Here is a 22256-nt window from a genome sequence, read left to right as displayed (position 1 = left end):
ATTCAGCGGAGGTGGAGACGCTTGGTTACGTGACACCACGAATAAGGAAGAAGTGACGGAGGTAAACAGAGGGATGTAGGGCGAATAAAAAGGGTGTGAGTCACACTAATCACCTCTTATCAGAACTGGACGTAAGCATGATGACAGCTGGGGCAGATGAACCACCTCTTACATGCTCACATCAAAAACGACAACCTGCTGGTTATTGACACTGGCTGCCAGCTGAGGGAAATGAGCATCTGGGTGCAAAGTCCACTTCATAAACACACAATCACAGACACTAGAGCTCAGTTAATGTGTAGAAATCAGAGGTGCAAAGGTTCCATTTTCAGTTTCTACGAATTATTGTCGATAAGGGTACCTGGACCCTACACAACCTGGCGTCCGTGACTCGACTACTTCAGGTTTTATTATGAAATCAAGTGAATTCTTGTACCTTTTCAGGCCAGATATAAAAAATCCTTCCATGTTAAACCTCAATTTAGTAGGCGAGGACTCTCTTTTAGAGTGGATAAAAAAAGAGGAAATCAAATGAAAATAACTAGTACAACATGTAGAACGAATGGCAGCTATGTTATGGAAACCTGAACACCCAACAGTGTTTTTTATGGTACCTTTACTTGAGGAACACATAGCATTACAGACTAATCTGAGACAGAACAGGATGTAAATGACCTTATCAGTAGAAAGACTAGTTTCCGAGGGCTTGTGATCAGAGGTCTTTTATACATATAAACAGTACAAAAGAAAGATAAAATGATGGAAGAGGAAAAACACCTTGGCCTACAGGTTCTCTTCTCACAAATCTTCTTTACAACTTCATAGAAACTCAATAAAAAAAATAAAAAAAAAAACAAGTTCACGTACCGTGTAAAAAAAATAAAATCAAACTAAATAAACTGATCTCTTAGAGAAAAACAACAAGACATTCACTATATTTTTGCAGTAATTCAAATGTAATGGAAAAAGTCAAAGCTAGGACCAGCGTTGGTGAAAAATGTGGTATACTAAATTGACTGAAAGGTAAACAATGATCTCTTAAAAAGTGAATCTAAACAGTAAGTTGTAACATGCAGGTGCAACTGGTTTTAGTGGACAAACACACATGATGATGATAACCCTGTTTGGTAGAAGAGGAACCCTAAAGGCACACAATTTGAATACCGGAGATAAAATGAGAAGGGCTGACAAAAAAAATAACGTAACATGATTCAAAATGTAGTTTCATGGACTAGTGTAAATTACAGAAATACTTTAAAGTTCAGTCCAGTTTTATAAACCAGAACACTTCCTTCAAATGATCATTCCCCTTTTGCAAACAAACACAGTACGGTTAGACCGATACACTGCATGTACTGGCAGAAATTAACCTTTTTTTTTTAATTCATTTAAACAATTAGTTATGTCTTGTTGCCTGTTAATCATTGAGCCATAACTTGAAAATATCCCTATAAATTGAATATATGTGATTTGTGTTGAATGAAATAAAAAAAACAAAACAAAAAAAAACACAGGTGCTGCCTTCAAATACCCATACTGGTTGAAACCTGCCATGCAGTACTTCATCTCCACAGTAACAAAAGACTGAAGACACTGAAGACGGAGGAAGCAGACATGTGATAGTCAGCGTCCACGCGTCACCAGGGCAGATTGAGCCCGAGTGGAGCTTAAGAAACTGAGACGCAGCCGTGCAGCCTGGTAGTTAGATCCAAGTGCCGGAGCCACGTCATTGATCACGCTGATACAATCTCCAAAAGGAAGTGGGTTCGAGCAGGACTGGATTTAGCTAACAGGCTAACAACTTTGCTTACTTATATAAATAAGATGTAGGGAGGAGTGGGGAGCAGTCCTCATGACATTTTCCCAATCTGGATCTTCTTCCAGGCCTCTGAAGCGGTGAATATACAGGAGTCGATGATTCCTGCGACTGTGAACGTCCCGCCGACGATGGCACAGATCTACAGAGAACAAATCACTCTGTCAGTCTCGCCATTTAAAAGCTTTGATGTTCTCTTCTCTGGTTATAAATGGCTCAGTATCAGCTGCTTCCAATCACATTTTATCATAACAATACATTACACTGACACCTCAGTATGCGCTGGCATCCAGCAACGAGTCCTGCTGCAGCTTGACTCACAATCTTAAGCCATGACTCACAATCACAGTCATATCCCAACCCATGCTTCAAGTCATGATAAACCTAAACAACTCAAAAGACAAATAACGGTGTAGCTCATCAGCCAGGCAGCCAATTCGATCCTGAGGACATTATCAGTCAGAAGGAAACCTTCCAATGAGGTGGTACAGGCTCAGCCCAAAATCCTTAACCGACACGTCAGGTGGGGTGAGATGGCAGGGAACGAGGAAAGGAATTCAGGATGTAATAGAAATAGTTTCCCTCTTAAAAAGCTGGTATGTGGACTTTGCCATTTTTGGACAGAGCCAGGCTAGCGGTTTCCCCCTATTTCCAGTCTCTATGCTAAGCTAAGGTGACTGGCTGCTGCCTGTAGCTTCAGATTTATCATACAGGTATCCATCATCCAGGTATTCTCATCCAACTCTCAAAAAGAAAAATGAGCGGTTTTCCCAAAATCTTGAAACAATTATATTAAAGTTAGGACTTCGCTGCCAGCGGTAAAACCAAAACAAAGAGCTGAAAGATACAAGAATGCTATAAGCAATATATCTTTCTGTTATTAGAAAGAACATTAATTAGGGCAGCGGTACAGCAGCTATACAGTATATTCTAGAGATGTTCCGATGATGGCTCCGATACTGCCTAAAACGCTGGTATCGGTATCGGGAAGTACTGGAGTTTATGCACCGATCCGATACCACGTAATAAAAGCCCTAAAGAAAATCTACGTTAAAGTAGTTTATTTATGTTCTTTTTCCGTTATAACTGTCAAACTGCATAATAAAAGAATGTTCTGTGGCGTTCATTGTTTGTGTTTGTTCATGTTTCACAAAGAATTTAACCTGAGCCAGGCCGACAACAAAGATAGAAATCATATCACATCCATACAGGGATAGTAGTATACAGTAATGTTAAAACATAATAAAATATATGACACACTGGTATCGGCCGATACGCAAGTTCAGGTATCAGAATCGGTATCGGGAAGCAAAAAAATGGTATCAGGCCATCTCTAGTATATTCCCATAGGAGTCGGAAGACACCAAATCAGAGCTAAAAGAAAGTGAATATTGGACTCTGCTGGATATGTAAAAAGGTAACTGTTAGCTTGTAAGTTCGCCATATCAACTGAAATGGTGATAATAATGTCAGTGTTGTGTTCACAGCTTAGTTCTGCTGTGCTTAGGCGGCAAAAAAAACAGTTATTGCAGCTTTAAGTTTATGTTCAAAGCCTAAGATCACAGCTTTCACTGTAACTGTTTAAGAACTTTAGAAGACCTTGAATTAAAATAGATTGCCTTCACTCACTGTCGTGATGAAGCGGTAGAAGGGCTGTCTCCTCTCTGTGTACTTGACTGTGATTGGACTGAGGTCGTATCGGAACCAGATGGCCGGGATGATCCTGCCCGTGTGGCTGTAAGCAACGTACTCCTGCGTGGGATGTAAAAAAAAATTTGAATGAGTTTTGGAGCTGATCCAGGCGAGAGAAATCGATTTAATAAACACTGAGACGGTCAATCCCATTATGTTTAGAAATCAATATAGAGTAATCTGTTACTTCATTTTTATCTATAGTAGTGGCTGTTTATGAGTCGTAACAGAATTGGTTTTGGATAAAGTCACTCAAAAGCCATAAATGATTCATTGAAAATGAATCTTGGCTGAATAAAAACTGGTGACGTAAGCGGGACGAGGCAACAAAGTGTTTTGAGTTATTACATGGATATCAGTGAGTATATATGAATCACATTACTGCAAAAAAAAAAAAAAAAAAAAAACACCATTCTAATTCACCTAAGGAAAAAAAAAAAGCTGCACTGATAGGCGTCTCAACTGGACCTTTATTTGTTCTTTGGCAATGAGATTTTGGAATATTCTGCTCAGGCACCCTAATCCTCCTCTAATCACAGCTGACCTGCACTCTTATTACTCCAAACCCAGCTGTCAGTCAATACAGTTCTAGGAATTGTGTTCTGTGTTTATGGTTTGTTGACATCTGGGGAGCGTTTCCAGTCACTAGGGGTGAGCTTTCACTTCCGGGTCAGTGCACAAGTTAACACGGTGATACATGCTCTGGCCATATGCTGGGATGGTCACGCTGCCTTGACATGTGCAAAAACAACCAATGACGCAGAGGGCCGGATCCTACAGGTGAGAGAAGATTCAAAGAGGGATAATAAGGAGGAAGACAGCACCTTATTGGCTACCGTGTACTGGTAGGAGAACCTCTGTTTGCCTGATAGGTCCTCATACACTGTTGGAACGATCTTCAGTATGTAGTCATGTGAGGCCAGAGCTGCAAAAGAAACAAAGTGATTTCAATTTATTTATTTATTTTAAAGTGTCCAAAAATGGATGTAGTTTTAATCATGATGCAACTAGCTGGAGCTTTTCCATCTGAGATGCAGCGTCAGCTGTGGTTCCACTTTGGATTCCTTAGATGTCCACTAGGTGACTCATTTCATTGGATCATCCCATGCTTTACACAAATGTCACAGTGGTTCTGTTGAGTACATGTGCAGCGTGGATACTTACGATTAGATGACAGCCTGTCAGCCCCTCCTAACGCATTGAAGGCTCCTTGTACTTTTTGTACCTGCGTGACAAAAGAAAGAAAAGTAATCTGCCTTCAGCCTTGATACTGTAAATCTTATATATATGTGTCAATTTTTTTGTGTGGTGTGTGTTTTTTGTGCATGTCCCAACCTGGAGCTTTTCTCCAAAGGCCAGCTTGTGGATGTTGTGGGTCATGTCTGGGCTTTGGGGCTGCGCTGTAGCGCTGTGTGTCGACACATGGAAGTTTCCTGGCACCTGAAAACACACACACACACACACACACACACACACACACACACACACACACACACACACACACACACACACACACACACACACACACACACACACACACAGTAATTTAGTGTCTGTTATCTGTGTAAGCACATGCAACACATTTAGTTAACTAATGACCAAGTCTGAATACACACATAGTTGGTTGGGAAACTAAATGGCCCTTGCCTCCGGAAGAAAAATACACTTCAACACGTTTCACATATTTCCAGATATTCCACATGCAAGTGTGTTAAATGTACAACTGCTGGGTTAATCATTTTAAATGGACTGGAAAGACTGACGCACAAGATGGTGGTAGGGCAAACAGGGCTGCACAGGGCCCAGACTGCTGGTGTTACTGAAGCCGATCCCAGAGCTGCTAATATAACATAACTCAATTTAGACTGGAGGAGGAAGCAGGTCGGCCTCGATCCTCTCAAGCGGGGAGCTCTATGTTTAACTCAAGTCCAAGACAAATAAACAACATGTAGTCCAATGGCTTATATTCCACAAAAATATCAGGCCTCTTATCAGATCCACCATAATGGAATTACTATTACGCAGAAACCTTGCCTTTCTCTGAAGGGGATCAGCCATATAAAAACTCATACAGTGTGTGCGTGGGTTACTCTTCGTCTCCACTCCACTATGTGATGAGGCCTTACTTTGTTGATGGTGAACTCTCCCTCAAAGCGACAACCGTCACCCTGGTTGAGAGGGATCTTCATGGAGTTGTCTATGTGACCGACCTCGTGGCGGCCCATCTCATCCTGGATGTCCAATCCCACCACTGAAAAAACACGATCATTAAATATATAACAAACATGAACGAATATGAACAGAACTATTACACAGTTTGCTGTGCTGGGTTCTTTTACTATTTCCAGTGCTGAGACAATGAAGTTGATTAATCAAATAAACAACAGAAAATGAATCATCAACTTGTTTGATAATTGATTCATCTCTTAAATCATGTGTTTAGCAAAAATACCAAACTAGGGCTGCAAATAACATTTTGTTCTATACCAAACATTTGCTACTTTTTCTCTGTTTTGTATGATAATATTTGAGTTTAAATAAAATGAAAAAACTATAAACACTGAAATTATGAATAAATGTCAAAACTAACACCACGGAAAATTGAAAATCGTTTTTTTTTTTTTTTTTTTTTGACAAAACAAGTTCACTGAAGATGTCACCACCATGTGAAGAGCATTTTCCCAGATTCTTTGGACCCTTTATGGGCTCAACAATTAATTGGTTAATCAAATAAATGATAGATAATGACAATAGTCATTAGCTGCAGCTCTATTTGTATTATTTCTATTTTGTACAGCCAAACCAAAGAAGCAGTGGAAGAAAAGAATAAAAAGAGAAATTCTGCAGAGAGTGACACATAGAGTAAACACACAAAGTCCAAACAGACCACCCAACCTGCGTGTCTGTGTTTTTCCATCTAGACTTCACTACCCCCCACCCACCCCTCCTGCAGGCCGCCGTGTGTTGGCACACTGGCACTGGCCTATTTTCAGAGCCGGCCTGCGCTGTGTGTTGGCTAGCAGTGCAGAGAAGGACGTCTGCTGGACCTGTGCTTAAACCTCCACATGCCGTCTGTCTGACCTTTGACATTCAAGACAAGTTCGACCACCCCCAACCCCACCACCCGCCCCTAAATACAGTGCACAAACATAAGTTTAGTCTGCCACTGTGACTGTGTCCGAGCTGGTCGTTTCTCCTTTTTAAGTCATTTAGAACTGGAAGTGCGTTCATGTAAAAGTAGTTCGGGGGTGGGGGGCATGGAATATTATAAGGTTATTACGCGCGGTTCTGCTTTTTCATGGAGTCACAAATCAAGATCTGGCAAGCCGTAAAGGTCAGTGGAGGGAGACAGTGTTTAAATCTAGAACAGCAGAGCAGAGCAGCGCAGAGGAATAAAAAAAAGGGATGGAAATGCCAGCTTTTCCATGATGAAATGATTTCTCCCTCCAAGTAAATTTGTAATGGATGACAACCTGTTTGGAGGCCTGGAAAATAAACTGATGTACAATATTAACTCGCAGAGAGGATGGCCGAGGAACATTTCTACTCATTCCATGCAGCTGCAGTGTGGGTAGACCAGCGTGTTTGAGTGGGTATTTAAGAGGGCCCCACATTTCTGCAGAAAAAAAAAGGTTTAAATTCTGCAAATAAACAAAACCACCGTATATACAATCACCGAGAGCTTTAATTGGAAATGGCATGAGACGGCCTTTGTTTAGGCATGCCATGAGTGAGCTCGTCTAAACACATGGTCAACAGCTGTGTGTCTGCATGCCAAAGCCTCTCCCGCAGAAATCTGGACCTCATTTTTCACACAAACATCTATTAGCTTTGCCATTTTTGGATATCGCTTGAATCGAACAAATGTGTGTTTTCTGTGCTGCGGCTGCCCAAGCATCGCCAGTCTGTGTGTGTGTGTGTCATTGGGCATAGTTTCTGACGGGAGTCATGAGGAGCAAATAACCAGTGACTGCTCTCCGTCCTAGCCACTTCTCTGACATTGAAGTAAAGCAGCCGAGCCAAGAGAGGCAACTCAAACTGAGATCACTGTGTGGCAACACAAGATCAAACAGAGGGCGGCACAGGCCGGAGGCTGGCCTTAAATCGAGTGTTATCTCGCAGCATGCCACAACACAGGCGGTAAACAAACCATTTTCAGTCAACTCCATTATCTAGGGCAGCGTTTATCTTTTGCCAATATGCCGTGTAAAATGATAAGGCATGGTAAGTATGATACTGTCATATAAAAGGGGAAAAACAAAACTGTAAAAAGGAGCCCATAAAGCAATGTGTCAAAAGAAAACACACAAACGGGAAGTGTAATGCAAAGAAATGGTGTAGAGTTGTATGTATATACTCACAATCACAGTGTAAGTTTGGCAAACTGATGTTTAAACTCACTTCTATCTTCCCACCACTGTCTTTATCAGGATCATCCACATACAGTTCATTTACACTGTAATGGACAGAAAATGAGAAAAATGGTTAGATATGTAAAGAAAAGTCACCCAAGTCATCCCTTATTACATATCACCAAGCAGCTGACGTATGCACAAAGCCAATTTCCTGGAGAAAACTGCATCCATTCACTGGTTACAATAGGGCCCGAGCAGAATACATCATAATGGGGGCATTGACGGTCATGATTAACTCCCCGTTTTGTATATTTCAGACAGCAGGTCCTGCGACCTTGTGGCAACAAAGGAACTGTCCTCTAGATCTATGTGTTTCACCAACAGGATATTACAAGATACACCCTCTTTCTGACATTTGATGCTGTGATACCTACATTTCTGTGGCTATGAATCCCGTCAGCTCAGACAGGAACAGGAAGAGTATGAAGACACAGCAGAGGATGGAAACTGTGGGCAGAGAGGAAGAAAGTTAGAATCAAAATTAAACTTAAGTCCCTGTTGATCACACATGTGGCATTTATTTCACATTAATCTCGAATTACACCGGCATTTCAAGGGATGATGCAAACCAAATGAGCTGAGCTATGACCTAAGATATTGACATTAATGAAATCACAGCGGTTATAATTTTTTTTTTTCCTAAATAGCTGTGTTACTGGCGGTGTTAAGTCTGCCATTACGCAGGTCTTTAAAGACCCTCCTACACTAATTACACATTAAATACCAGCACAACAGGCAGCCATTACAGCATAGCTGCTTCTTTAGAGAGGTGAGCTCATGCTACGCAATTCCAATACAACTTAGTTACAAATACAAACAGCTCTTTTTAGGTTTCCTTAGACAAACTTACACACGGACAATCACCCAGGCAAAAAATGGCTCCCACATAGAAGCTTTAAGGACTTTAACTAAAAGCTAGACAGAATCCAACTCATGAATATTAACCTTAAATAAGAAGTATTTTTTGTTCAGTCTAAGCCTAAATAAAGCCTAAGATTGAAAAAGAGGAAGCAATCAGGCCGTCTTTTTTTATTTCACGTGTCAAACTAATCAGCCAAACTGTCATTTAAAACATGTGTTTACCAAGTTAAATATGGAAGGAACTGATCCGTGTCTGCGCAACTGTGGTCTATCCGGTATGGCGAGAGCCTCGGTCAGAAAGCTCTCACTCAGCAGGTGAGGCGTGTTTACGTGGCAACCGTTTCCTAGGATCTCACAGTAACATGACCTTGTGGTTGAAAGGGCATCACAGCCAAACCTGTGGCTGGTGGAGGCTTTACATGAGGTAATGTTTAACCAACAAACAATAGGAGTGTCGCTATGACACACAATTCACGTTCAAAAGACTTGTACAGTAATTCTTTACTGGGCTTCAAAGGGTGCAATACTGGATGTGGATTACTAAAGATCAGCGTAATGGGCTGCTACGGTTTTAAACTTCAACAGCTCCGCCATGGAAATACTGACAAGCCAAATGATTAACAAAGACATGAGTGTTTTATTTACACTCAAGCTCATCCTACTCAGTGCTCACACATGGGAAGAAATGCGATTTTTCTTCCTCAGAACGGATAACACCGTGAATCGGTCAGTAACATAAGAAACTAGTGCTGCATCTCCACATTGTCATATGTTTTTGCACTGCAAAGACAAATGAGAATTTTGTAACATCACAGGCAGTACAAACATATTATGACAAAACAATCAGCCACAACAACAGATTGATACATTATGTCCAAAGCTAGAACAGCTCCGAAAACCGCTGTGGCCCAAACAGTTATTGTTCGCAGTAAATACCGTAAAAATTAAACCCAAAAAAGGCATGTGGCCCTAAAACAGAATAACAAAAGCAGACAGGGTCAAATATGTGGCCTTTTGTGAAAAGGGGGGGGGGCTGTTTCTGGTTGCCTCTGAACCACGCACAAGCCAAAATGTGAGTTGACCTGCCGTGGGTGAAGCAAACACCCAAAGAAACAGTTGTCTAATATCCAAATCAACCCAATACCCTCAACCCTAGACAGTGGAAGGAGACAGGAAAGGGTGTAGACTGTGAACAGGAAGAATTTCCTCATGGGTGGAAGCCGTGCGTATATCTTTAGCCAATCCATGCTCTTTCCTGTCATCCAGGAAGGTGTTTATAATCGGTTTAAAACTGTTCCCCGTTCAATGACAGCACTGCCTATCCATTCTGTCATCAGTTTGGTAAGAGGTTGACATTTTGTTCTGTCCTTAGCTCTCCGATGAATAACCAATACTAGTAAATGACAGAGGAGCCAAAAATGTGTCATCAGGCCTTTTGTATTCAATCAAGCAGTGAATAATCGATACAATTCCCTGTTTACACAATGACTTATTGATGACAAGCAGTTAAACACATGACGTGACAGGAAAAGCATTCAGATTTCTTCTGGTGACTTCTCAGGTGCCTGAGGCGATGGCAGAGCATGATCATTATAGCATAACATTCTTAACATATTAGTTTGTGCCTAAACAGGTACTTTGCCATGCTAAATGACTGTCAGGACGCACCTCTACGCTGGGACAGGCAGGAACTCGAATTACAGCTGCCTAAACTGTTCCTCAATACGTCATCCACCTCCCTAAAACTCTATCGATATGCTAAATAGTACCTCTTCAGTCCTGCTAGGATTACAAAGTTATTGGATATTGTCATTTAACAGAAGGCTGTGTAGATAGAAGTGATAGAAGACATGTTTATCAGTTGAAATTAATACTTTTATTTGGATGAAAGTATGTTCTTGTTACTGGTTGTTTTTTTCCACTTTGGAAAAAAAAAAAAACCCTAACTTTCACAATATTGAGACGTTAAAACGAAATGTTGCTATGACTAAATCAGCTAGTGAGATTGCTGAAAAGTTCATTATGAATAGGGTTTACAGAAACATTTAAAAGGAATAGTTCAACATCTTGGGTACACACCTAATTGCTTTCCTGCTAAGAGTAGGCTAGATTGACATCACTCTCATGTTTGTAGCTAAATATGAAACTAGAGCCACCTTAGCATAAAGACTGGAAACAGCTAGCTTTGCACTTTTCAAAAGGTAACAAAATCAGCTTACCAACACCTCCGTACAAAAACAGAAGTGTAGAAAAGACAAGCTGTGGTTTTAATATGAAGCTAGAGCCAATAGCCACTTAGGGGCCATCCACACAGAGACGCTTTTTGATGCAAACGCACATGTTTTGCATCGTTTGGGCCTATCGTCCAAACGAATCCTGTAAACGCACTGCCTGAAAACGCACTTTTTTGAAACCTGGTCCCAGGGTGAAAAAATTCGAAAAACGGCTCCATTTTGGCTTCGTTTGGATGGCGAAGCCGCATACATGCGTATCGATGATGTCATCGCCACACCCCTTGACCGCTAACGTTATGTAGCTAATGTTAAACATCGCTAAAGTAACTGACGCTCCAGAAGGGACATAACGTTAACGTTGGCTGCTATGGTTAGCTGTTTATAAAGTGGAAGTAGACAACTTATCAACTAGCTAGCTAATATGTCTGCTTATCAACTCCCTGAACGGATTATAGTAACTTTTAGCACGGCTTATTGTAGAAAGGCCACCGCAAGAAAAACGTGTAGATTATCAAAAAGACATTGGATCATTGATGTTTGACTGCACTGTTAGCTAGCAGTGTTAGTGTGCTAACATTAGCTCTGCTAGCTAGCACGCTGCAATCATGTCCGATGGCAGACAGAATTGCAAAATAAAAAGCAATCCAACAGCATATTATACAATGTAAACAAAGACACTTTTTCCTGTGGAGGCCTTTATAAAATGAGCAGTGGTGAAAGTTATAGTCTATCATGTTGACATGACTATGCTCTTCTTCTCTGTTTTTGGTGAATTTCTAGCAGAAATAGCAGAAACAGCGCCACCTATATGCCTGGAATATGAAGTAGCGTGTTGAGTCTTTTACAAATGGATCCGTTTGGACGCACATTTTTTTTTTTTTTTTTTTTTTACACGGTTCCAGGGAAGACGGGGAAAAAAAAGATTGTTTTGGTACGTGTGGACGTGGCCTTAGCTAAGCTTAGCACAAAGATTGGAAACAGCTAGATTGGCTCTGACGACCACCAGCACCTTTAATGGTGACTAATTAACACATTACATCTTCTTTGTTTAATATGCACATAAACTGAAGTGTGAAAAACAACAATGAAACCGCGACTTGTCATTTTGTTTGGTGTAAATTTGTTATAAGCTGCTGGTAGAAGGATTATGTTACCTTCAAACAGAGCGAGGCAAGCTGTTTCCCCGTTTTCAGCCTTTGTGCTAAGCTAAACCAACTGTCTGTCTATTGGTGGTAGTTAAATATTTTATGTACAAACATGATAGTAGTTTTAATCTTTTTAGTTAACTTTCAGAAAGTAACCAAATAAGAGTGTTTTAGGTTTGTGACTGAATGGCAAATAGAGCTTTATTGCACCAAACTTTTATCATTTATTCATAATTAATGAACACACTTATATGGACAAATGGACAACTAAAACTTGATTAAACAAAGTATCCAAATAAATAGAAAACAACCGAAAAATAGAATCTCATAATTTTGGCCTGTTGTGCGTGCAAGGACTACTCACTGAAAGCTCCCGTGTATGTGGGCTGGGTGAGATCTTTTGGCACTTTCCTGTAGATATCGAATCTGAGGAGAGAAAGAAAAAAAGGAAATATAAACACTATGTGCTGAGAAAAGAAGCACATTCTGTACCCATAAGGCTGTGCGTGCGATATTACAGAAGAGTGGTGGAATGTTAGCTCTGGACTCCCGCCATTACACACAACCGCACACACAACCACACACACACACACACACACACACACACACACACACACACACACACACTCTCTCTCACTCTCACTCTCACTGACCTCAACAAATGTGTCCGGCACTCAACATATACACAGGAAAACACAAAGCCAACATAAACACATACACCAATGGAAAAAAGCCACACTGGAATCATAAACACAACTGCAGTAACAACTTTGAATTATAAGGTTTGATCTTCTTGGCGGTAAGTGGAAGTTAGTGTACAATTACATACAGCCACACCGACAGTGAAGAATTCAGGCTGCAGATTTATTCTCATCTAAATCTTTAACTTGACATTTTCGTACTAACTTTTGATATTTTCAGATTGTGTGTGAATCAGTGAATCAGAAGCGGAGGAGGATCATTGCAACCTGACACAATCAACTCTCTTATGAAATACTGTTGCCTATTTGGGGAGTGGAGAAGATGAGGGGGAAAAAATCTGCTTCTCAACACCAAAACTATTTAGGCTCACGAGTTCTTACGCATGTCCTTTTTGGGCAGTGAAACGTTTTTGACCCCAAAACTCCATCACAGACAAACCCCACCCACCTCCCTCTCACACTCCCCCCCTTCATTAACTGCTTCCATAAAACTCGCATCTGTTCGTATTTCTTCCACCTAGAGCTGTCGGTGAAATAACCACAGCTGATGCTATGCAGGGTGGGGGAGAAAGTAGGAGGGAGGGCTTCCTGTCCAGCCCCAAACCTGCTGCTTCTCTTATTTTGCCTCAGCTTTCACTCCTTTGTTTTCATCTACCGCTAAAGGACCACTGGATCCCAAACTCCTCAGCCGGCGTCCCTCCGTCTCTTCCTCTCTCCATCCGCATTCATCTATAACGTCCTGCGCCAATGTCCCATTAGTATTAGATCACTGTGTGCGAATAGCTGGCCTGGCAGGATACAGAGGGCAGACAGCATAGAGAGGGGTTGGGGGGCTCAGGGAGGGGTCGCTCTGTATCAGGATCAGAATAACTTCTAGAGTAGCACACTTCCTGAATGTTAAGCTTTAATGTGCAGAGGGAGAATTCCCTTTCCTCTCCACCCAGCCACTGCGCTGACCTCCTGAGACCAGCAGACAGGTGGAGCACTGTGATATACACCACTGTCATGTGAAAACCTTGAAAGTCCATTTCCATCTTTCTGACTTCAGTTCAAGGACTACATGCTCCCCTGTAGGTTATGCTGCAGAAGAGAACCGGCACTAGCTCGACACGGGACATCCTGCCCAAACCCGCCATTTAAAAAAAAATGCCCTCCTACCGTCAATAGAGACAGCTACTTTTTTATTTATTTTTAGATATTTTTTTTTAAATGGCAGCCAGCAAAACTATACTGTAAAACTGACTCAATTGAAGTGTAGACATTGTTGAAAGGATCCAGCGAGTGTCGCATTGAATATTATGTCTCGGCAATTTCACCCGGCGTCGTTATGGCGAAATAACCCTAACCCTACACTGAGGGGTACTAGCCGCAGTGGAAAACTAAAATGAGAAATGCATCCACTACCAAAAGTGAGTTGAGATTAGTTAAGATGTATTCATCCAATGGCAACTATATAAACTACTGTAGGAAGAGACCACTGAGCTTGTTTACAAATATATGACTACATAAAATGTACAAATATATATCAAGCAAGTATACTTTTAAATTACATACACCATGATTATTATTATTTATTTCAATTTAACACAAGATGAATGTAAATTAATAAATATGTTACTGATATACATGGACATCTTTTTTGGGGAACTGGTACACACACAAGTTCTACTGAAACAATTTTTTTGTAGCACATAAATAGATCTTGGGTTATAGTTTGTATTTTTTATCACACAAAAACAACTGGACTGAGACACTGGATCGGGGATCAGAAAAATTAACAGATCCACGGGCCGATCCAGTTTTGTTAGTTTTTTTCCCTCTGTCGCACGTGTGTCGCATGCTGGAAGAGTTGAGTGTACAAATAAATAAGAATTCAATACATTACATCTATGTTATTTTGTCTTAGTTAGGAAAGTAATGTTTAGTTAGGTGCCTTTAGTCTCTTCCACATGGTGGAATGAAGGTATAAGGTGGAAGGTATACAGTGTATTATTAATTCAACAACGGTATCGGATCGGTATCGGGTATCGACAGATACACAAAGCCCAGGCATTGGTATCGGGACTGAAAAAGTTGGATCAGTGCATCCCTAATTTTAATATACTTGCCTGTCTGTTAAAATCATATATCTCTACCTAAAACCTCGCAAACAGTTGATTTGCCTTAGAAGTCTGTATCTGAGACCGGGTTATAAATAGTTACAGAGATCCTCACTTCTTGCTGTAGGATGCCAAAGACTTATTTTAAACGGTCACAGTTTCCCGCTGCTAAATGCGAATATGAGCGAGGAAACTAAATCTCACTCGTCAGGTCACTCGAGACGTGAGATGGAAACTGATGCTACATGTGAACTCTAAATAGTCTCAAATGGATGTTACTGTACCACCAACAGCCTGGATATATCTGGACACAAGGTCTGAATTACACTTAAAGTTCAAGGTTGGAGATAAGGACAAAAATAACACGCAGGCATGACAGCACTATCTTGATATTCATATGATACAATATTTACTTAATTAAGTAAGAAGTACGAATATGTTATTGTGGTTGCATTACAAATTATGGAGCTGAATCTGGAAAAATGTGAATCGCCTATACCATTTCTACGCATATATTAGTATTGGTTTATTGTGAAGTAACATACAGTATATTAAATATTTGAATTATTAGACTTTTATGCAGATTTATCACACTTCAGTCACATTGAATAAAATAAGATTGAACTTCTAAAAGTATAGTAAAGCATAATTGGTTACACTTTACTTGAAGGTATCTACATAAGAGTGACATGACACTGTCATGAACGTGTCATAAACATTATAAACAACTCATAAACATTTATGACATAACACTTATTTTAGTAAGTGTCATTCGGTTTTTGTCATGACTAGTTATGGTTAGGGTGAGGGTTCATATGTCATGACAGTGTCATGACAGTGTTATGTCACTCTTACGTAAATACCTTCAAGTAAAGTGTTTTATATGTAATTTATATTACACCAGTTGAAAATATATTTTTTATACATGACATTCATTTTGTTCAATGAAACTTACATATAAGGCAGCATTTTAAATGTGTGAGTTGATATATAATTCCATAAAATATTAAAAGGTGACATGACAAGACAAAACTAAATTTGTGTTGTAAAGAAATACATGAAGAAATACACACGTGAAGTGTATTTCTTTAAAGCACTGGAATACATAATTTGAAATGTGCTGATTTAAATGTAATATACATAAAATATTTGTCTACTTAAATACTGTATAACACATCTAATAGGCTACACTCGTTTCCTGGTTGGAGAACTCAGTTTCGCTTAATTTCCTCCGCTCAGAACACTTTGTATTCATGAATACTAATGTTGCCAATGGGCTGCAGAGAGGTTTGTAAATTCCTGAATTACAGTCTACACACCTCCCTTCGTCACTTCCCCACTGCTCAGTCTTCTGTTAAAAAAATGATGTTTTCTTATTGGTAAGAACATGATGTACTAACATCTCTCTGTTGACACCACAGGGCCGCTTTGAAAGGAAGGGCCCTTACCAAATAAACCATATCTCGCAAATGAGTCATAGTGAGTCAATAGTACATTCTTTTTTATGTACAGTATTGCTGAGTAAACCCACTTAACGGGTGTTTATGAATAATGTTCTTCTCACATATGATGTCCTGACATCACAAGCTATAAGCAACGCATGTGCCCAGGTCTTTACGCAGGTTTCTACTACTCGTTCACATCCCTGTTGTGTACGTCAAATATCAAACAGTAAACAGACACCCAGATTAAAAGATATGACAGCTATTGACACTGAGCATCCTCACTGAAGCTCTCAAGTCACCATGATCTAATCATCCCAGGGAGCAGACTCCAAATCATCACGTTAGCCCAAACCAAATCTGTGTTTGTCAAGAAATGACTGAATCTGAAGGTCAATTAAAGTTGAGGATGTAACCCTTTCAGTTATTCATTCAGATGAGCTGCTGTTCAGTCATTCTGAATGAAGTTATCCTTATTAGAAGCTGATCTTTGTCTATATTACTTAGAGATGGTCCGATACCATTTTTTGCTTCCCGATACCGATTCTGATACCTGAACTTGCATATCGGCCGATACCGAGTACTGATCCGATACCAGTGTGTCATATATTTTATTATGTTTTAACAACTGTATACTACTATCCCTGTATGGATGTGCTATTATTTCTATTTTTGTTGTCAGTCTGGCTCAGGTTAAACTCTTTGTGAAACATGAACAATGAATTCCACAGAACTTTCTTTTATTATGCAGTTTGACAGTCAGTTATAACGGAAAAAGAACATACATAAACTACTTTAACATAGATTTTCTTTAGGGCTTTATTACGTGGTATCGGATCGGTGCATAAACTCAAGTACCTCCCGATACCAGAGTTTTAGGCAGTATCGGAGCCGATTCCGATACTGGTATCGGTATCGGAACATCTCTAATACTACTTCTGAAGCACCATTGAAAAGCAACACAGAAAGCCATTCTCTTACACTGTTTTAGCCATTTAAGGTAATGTATCAAGTAAAAAGGCATTTTTAGAACATTCACATTCAGTCTAATACATGTTTAGTAATAGTACGTGACAAGAGGTGTAAAGATGGAGCATTTTAAGAAAACTCTTTGTGAGTGGACTCATGTCAGGTTGGTTTTTAAATGGATGTTTAGTTTATGGATGGGAATGCAGTCATTCTGTTTGGAACATTGGGATTTCTGGTTGGATGCAACTTGGAATCAATAACAAAAGAGTAATAATAATATATACATGTTGAATATTAAAAGAAGAAAGATTAGTTTTATAATCAATTTATAATAAAGTAATCTATGGTAATCTATATTGCTACACACTCTCACTAGAGCTGTCAGTCTTCCTCTATAATACCATTTGAATTTCATTTGTTGTTTTTTTAAAACTATTTTAGTGATTTAAAAGCAACCTGTTTCTTGCAGATTGTCACGTTACTGAGAATCCAGCTGTTAGAAGGTAATATATGAAGTCAAAGCTAACTCTGACAGCTGTAGGGCAGCTAACATAGTCTTTAGCCGTCTCCATGAAGCTCCCAGCTAAGCTCCTATAACTCGCGACGCAGTTAGGAAAACCAGAACGAGGTAACTATTGATAACATAAGCATTTTGGCTCATGGATGTCGATTTTGAAGTCATGTTAAAACTATTTCCCATCCATCTTCCGATTTCCAGCCTGTCAACTCCTCTACGTTAACGTTACTCGGTACGTAACGTTAGCTCACAATGCCTTGTGTTTCTCAGTCCCGTAACTTATTGTTCATCAGACGTGAGAAGATGGAGATCAGCTAGCGTTAGCCAACCTATTTATATATATAAAAAAAAAAAAATAAAAAAACACATTCGAATAGGGCTGTGCTCGATTGAAGGAATTCGTAGTCGACTAACACTCATTCAATTGTATCGACTAATCGATTAGTTGATTTAATTGACAGATCTGTAAATCTGAGTTTCTCCGCAAAGAGTCATGCAAAAGCACCACTTTAATTCTTGTATTTACCAGAGATGTGCTCGTACGTTTCTTGGAAATAAGTCATTCAGCATGAAAAAAGCATACAACATGACTAATCGACTAAAGAAATCTTAGTTGACTAAGACCAATTAAGTAGTATTTAATCAAGTATTAATTTTTTTTACTATTCAAATTATATTCAACTTTCGGAATTCGTTCCAACAGCCCTAACTCTCACACTGGTGACGTATTATTGAAAGTAAAGTTCTAGTTAGTTGGTCAATCAAACTATTTCAAGCTTGTTGCAGTGCAGGTTTTGTATGATCAGGGCATCAGGTCAGTGAAGTACCTGAACGGGACATGACCACTTGATAACCCCATGACACTCCGCTCACTCACAACCCTCAAACACAGGTCATCTACGGTAGTAGTGCAAACAAAAATTACGCCAGATCCTGTATGTCGGTAAATTCATTTTCCCATTACAACACAGCTGTAAGCTGCATGTGTGTCATCTAGGGCTGCAACTGACTAGGGTTGGGTCGGATTTTAACAATTCTGATTCCAATTTCCTGTTTCACAAATAAGAGGAAAGTTTTATTTTGATTCAATGGTGGTTTGCAGTTTTAGAGGGCACACTAGAGCGCTGCTTACTGTGCTCCAAGGCTGCAACACAACAAGTGCCTGGCCGGTTCGGAAACCAAAACTTGCATATTAAATTGGGAAGTGATGATCGGATTCGAAACCAAATCCTCTAAACGAATCCAATGAAGAAACAATTCTACAGGAATCGTAATTTTTGAAACGATTCCAAGTAGGAATCGGTTCTCGATGCCCAATCCTACAACTGACCATCATTTTTATCAGCAGTTGCCAAGGTGACATCTACAAGTAGTTTGTTTTGTCCGACCAACAATACAAAATCTCATAATAATCAGATTTACAGTAACATAAAACAGAGAAAAGCAGCCTCATGTTGGAGAAGCTGAAATAAGAGAATGTTTGAAATTTTTGTTTCATAAATGACAGCAATTATAAATTGATTATCAGAATAGTTGCAAGCAAATCAATTAATCAACTATTTTCTCAGCACTAGTGTGATCTAGCCTCGTAAATTCAATATTTTGACCAGATCATGATCCAAATGAACTATCACTAATTACCAAGGATGAAAATCCTGTGCTGTTCCCTCATGAAAAAATGTATATACACATGTTTTAGTTCTCACCTTCCTCTCAAGTTTGTTTAGGACATATATGCCTTAGGGAGCTAAAACTATTAATCAATATATCAGTTAGTCGATCGCCATAAAAATACTCAGCAACCATTTTGATAAGTTAATTAATCGTACAAATTTATTCAAGCAAAAATTGTGGGAAAACAGTTTCATTCATGTGAAGAAGTTCTGCTTTTCTTTGTCATGTCATTGTAAACTCAATCTCTGTGGGTTTTGGTGACATGAAACAAGACAGTTAAGTACTGTATATCCTCTTGGGTTCTGGGAAGTTGTGATGGGCATTGTTTCAGTACTTTTTTGACATATGATGAAAGAAATCTGCATAATATTCATCATTAAAATAACCGGTTTACGTGCAGTTTAGTGTCCCAAATTCCACTATGGCCACGCCAAGACCCGCCCTACGAAGCAGCTCGATTGGTCAGGGGATAGGACCTGTACAAATGGGGTTATGTTACGGGGAATTTGGGACACTAAACTGCACGTATACCAAAATAACCATTGGTTGTAGCCCTAGTACTTTAAGTTAATACTTTACACTCAAATTTAAGAATTAAGTTTGACAGAATATCATCTGTCACTGCCCAAATTATTTAGTGACCACTGAGTGCAAACATCCTGTCCGTTAGTTTAATCAGGGTGCGCTATATTGACAGTTTCAACAGCCCTGTAGGTGTGACTATTAGCTTTGTGCCTGTTGTCCAAGTATCTATAGGTTAGTTAAATGGGTCAGGTCAGGTGTATTTCTGACTCTTTATTACCTGGTTTTGACAGTTTATTGGTGGCTAATGATACTGAATGAGTTGACCCTTGTTGTGTATTGGGAGAATTAGAACTTTGATTTGTGAATAAGACTAAACCAAGCCATTTCGTTTGTTTAGTAAAACATGCAACTATGGCAAAACTGTATTGAATATAACTGTTACTATGTCCTGAGGCAACTGTAGCCTAGTAAGTTTCACGTCTTGCAAATATCAGGATAGATGAGGAAAGCTGCACATGCGCAGGCAGGAACCCACGCAAAAACTCTGAGCATACCTGAGAATCACTCTACTGACTCAACACAAACTTTACATCCCCTGCGACAATGTAGCCTATTCATGCCAAATGTAAAACACCACAGTTACAACTTTGACTCGCTCATTAACGTTAGGAGGCGATGCTTTGCCAGCCGTTAATTCATCCAGAGCTCACAGACTGTAAAACACCGCCGCAGTCCCTTCATACCTTACCCAAAATGACCGGAAGCTCCGTACTCACCTCCGTACATCGAAAGGCATGATGTTTGCACGTTAGACAGCGGGATTAGCGGACAAAGCTACAAACAACGGTCTATCATACAGCTCTCTTCAATGCTACCGGTTGTTCATCGGTACCGGGCTGACGTCAGCTTAGGACGCTTTGCAAAAGCCGATTGGCTGAGAGCTAACATTACTTCCTGTTCGCTCTGATTCTTCTTCCTGTTAGAGCGCTGCATCGTTTTTATGGCTTTTGATTTACGTTCGTTGAAAATTGTCTAACATTTAAAAAATAATAATAGAAGCAAATGAATCATTTTGAAGCCCAATCATTTCAGATGTATTTTATTTACAAAATTAGATTATTAGGCTATTCTTTTTTTTATTTTCTTTTTTTTTTTTTTTTACAAATATAAATTGTGGTTGATGAATGTTATGACAATTCTGAGAAATAGTTTTTTTCACAGACACACACATTCTTTTTTGTGTGTCCATAATTATGTAGCTTACACAAAACATTGATATCATACAGAGAGAAGACACGCTTTGTACCACATTATATACGCTTTGTACCATATGACTATTATTGCCACCATTCACCACTCCCCCAACTGGTGCCGTCAGACACCGCCTACCAAGAGTCTGGGTCTGTCCGAGGTTTCTTCCTAACAAAAAAGGGAGTTTTTCCTTGCCACTGTCGCAATAGCTACTGCTAATGCTTGCTCTTGAGGCAACCACTGTAATAGTTGGGGCTTCGTAAACTACAGAGTTTGGTCTAGACCTACTCTATCTGTAAAGTGTCTCGAGATAACTCTTGTTATAATTTGATACTATAAATAAAATTGAATTGAATTGAATTGAATTACTTTCCATCTGTATTCCTTCCACAATTTATACAGTTTTAATTTTAATGAAAAACAGCAACACACATATAATTTATTTATTTACCTATATAAAAAATGTGTGTTTCATCTGTTGTCCCCAGCCAGATGTAAAAAGGCACCCTAAAAATAGTATAAAATGACATATCATTACAACATAATAAATATGCACAAAATAGTAACCTGCAGTAGTATGTAAAGTGGTTGATAGCATAAATGTCTTTGTTACTGTAACTCCTCATGTAAAACCTCTGTAGCTGGTGCAACTGGTGATTGACCAAGAAATATATAACCATACATGTGATCACATGCAATATTGTTCACATATTAATACATACTTAAACATTTCCTTATTTATGCTCACATCTACATTAAAGTGTGTTATAAATCATTTATCAAGTATACTGCTTGAAGTAAAGTGTAACCAACTAAGTTTGAGTAGCTGTAATGTGTTGGACCGTTTTTTAAAGTTTGTAATGAGCTTGAGCTTGAGTGAACAGATCATTTACATTTGTGAAATACGAACAAGAT

At 39.4% G+C, this 22256-nt stretch overlaps 1 protein-coding gene across 1 annotated transcript; it reads right to left on the bottom strand.

Annotated features, from left to right (window-relative positions):
- Nucleotides 1–602: 602 nt before the first annotated feature.
- On the bottom strand, nucleotides 603–21056 carry ergic1 (endoplasmic reticulum-golgi intermediate compartment 1). Its single transcript, XM_031319280.2, has 10 exons — nucleotides 20867–21056; nucleotides 12528–12589; nucleotides 8298–8370; nucleotides 7870–7964; nucleotides 5635–5759; nucleotides 4844–4948; nucleotides 4673–4733; nucleotides 4333–4433; nucleotides 3446–3568; nucleotides 603–1958 (listed from the first exon to the last, which is right to left on the bottom strand). The coding sequence occupies exons 1-10, from the start codon at nucleotides 20884–20886 to the stop codon at nucleotides 1851–1853; spliced, it is 873 nt and encodes a 290-aa protein (XP_031175140.1). The 5' UTR covers nucleotides 20887–21056; the 3' UTR covers nucleotides 603–1850.
- Between the last annotated feature and the right edge of the window lie 1200 nt (nucleotides 21057–22256).

Source organism: Sander lucioperca, chromosome 1, assembly GCF_008315115.2.
Source record: "Sander lucioperca isolate FBNREF2018 chromosome 1, SLUC_FBN_1.2, whole genome shotgun sequence".
Taxonomy (NCBI): domain Eukaryota; kingdom Metazoa; phylum Chordata; class Actinopteri; order Perciformes; family Percidae; genus Sander; species Sander lucioperca.
Note: the sequence above shows the minus strand (reverse complement) of the source record. Positions and strands in the feature narration are given on the sequence as shown.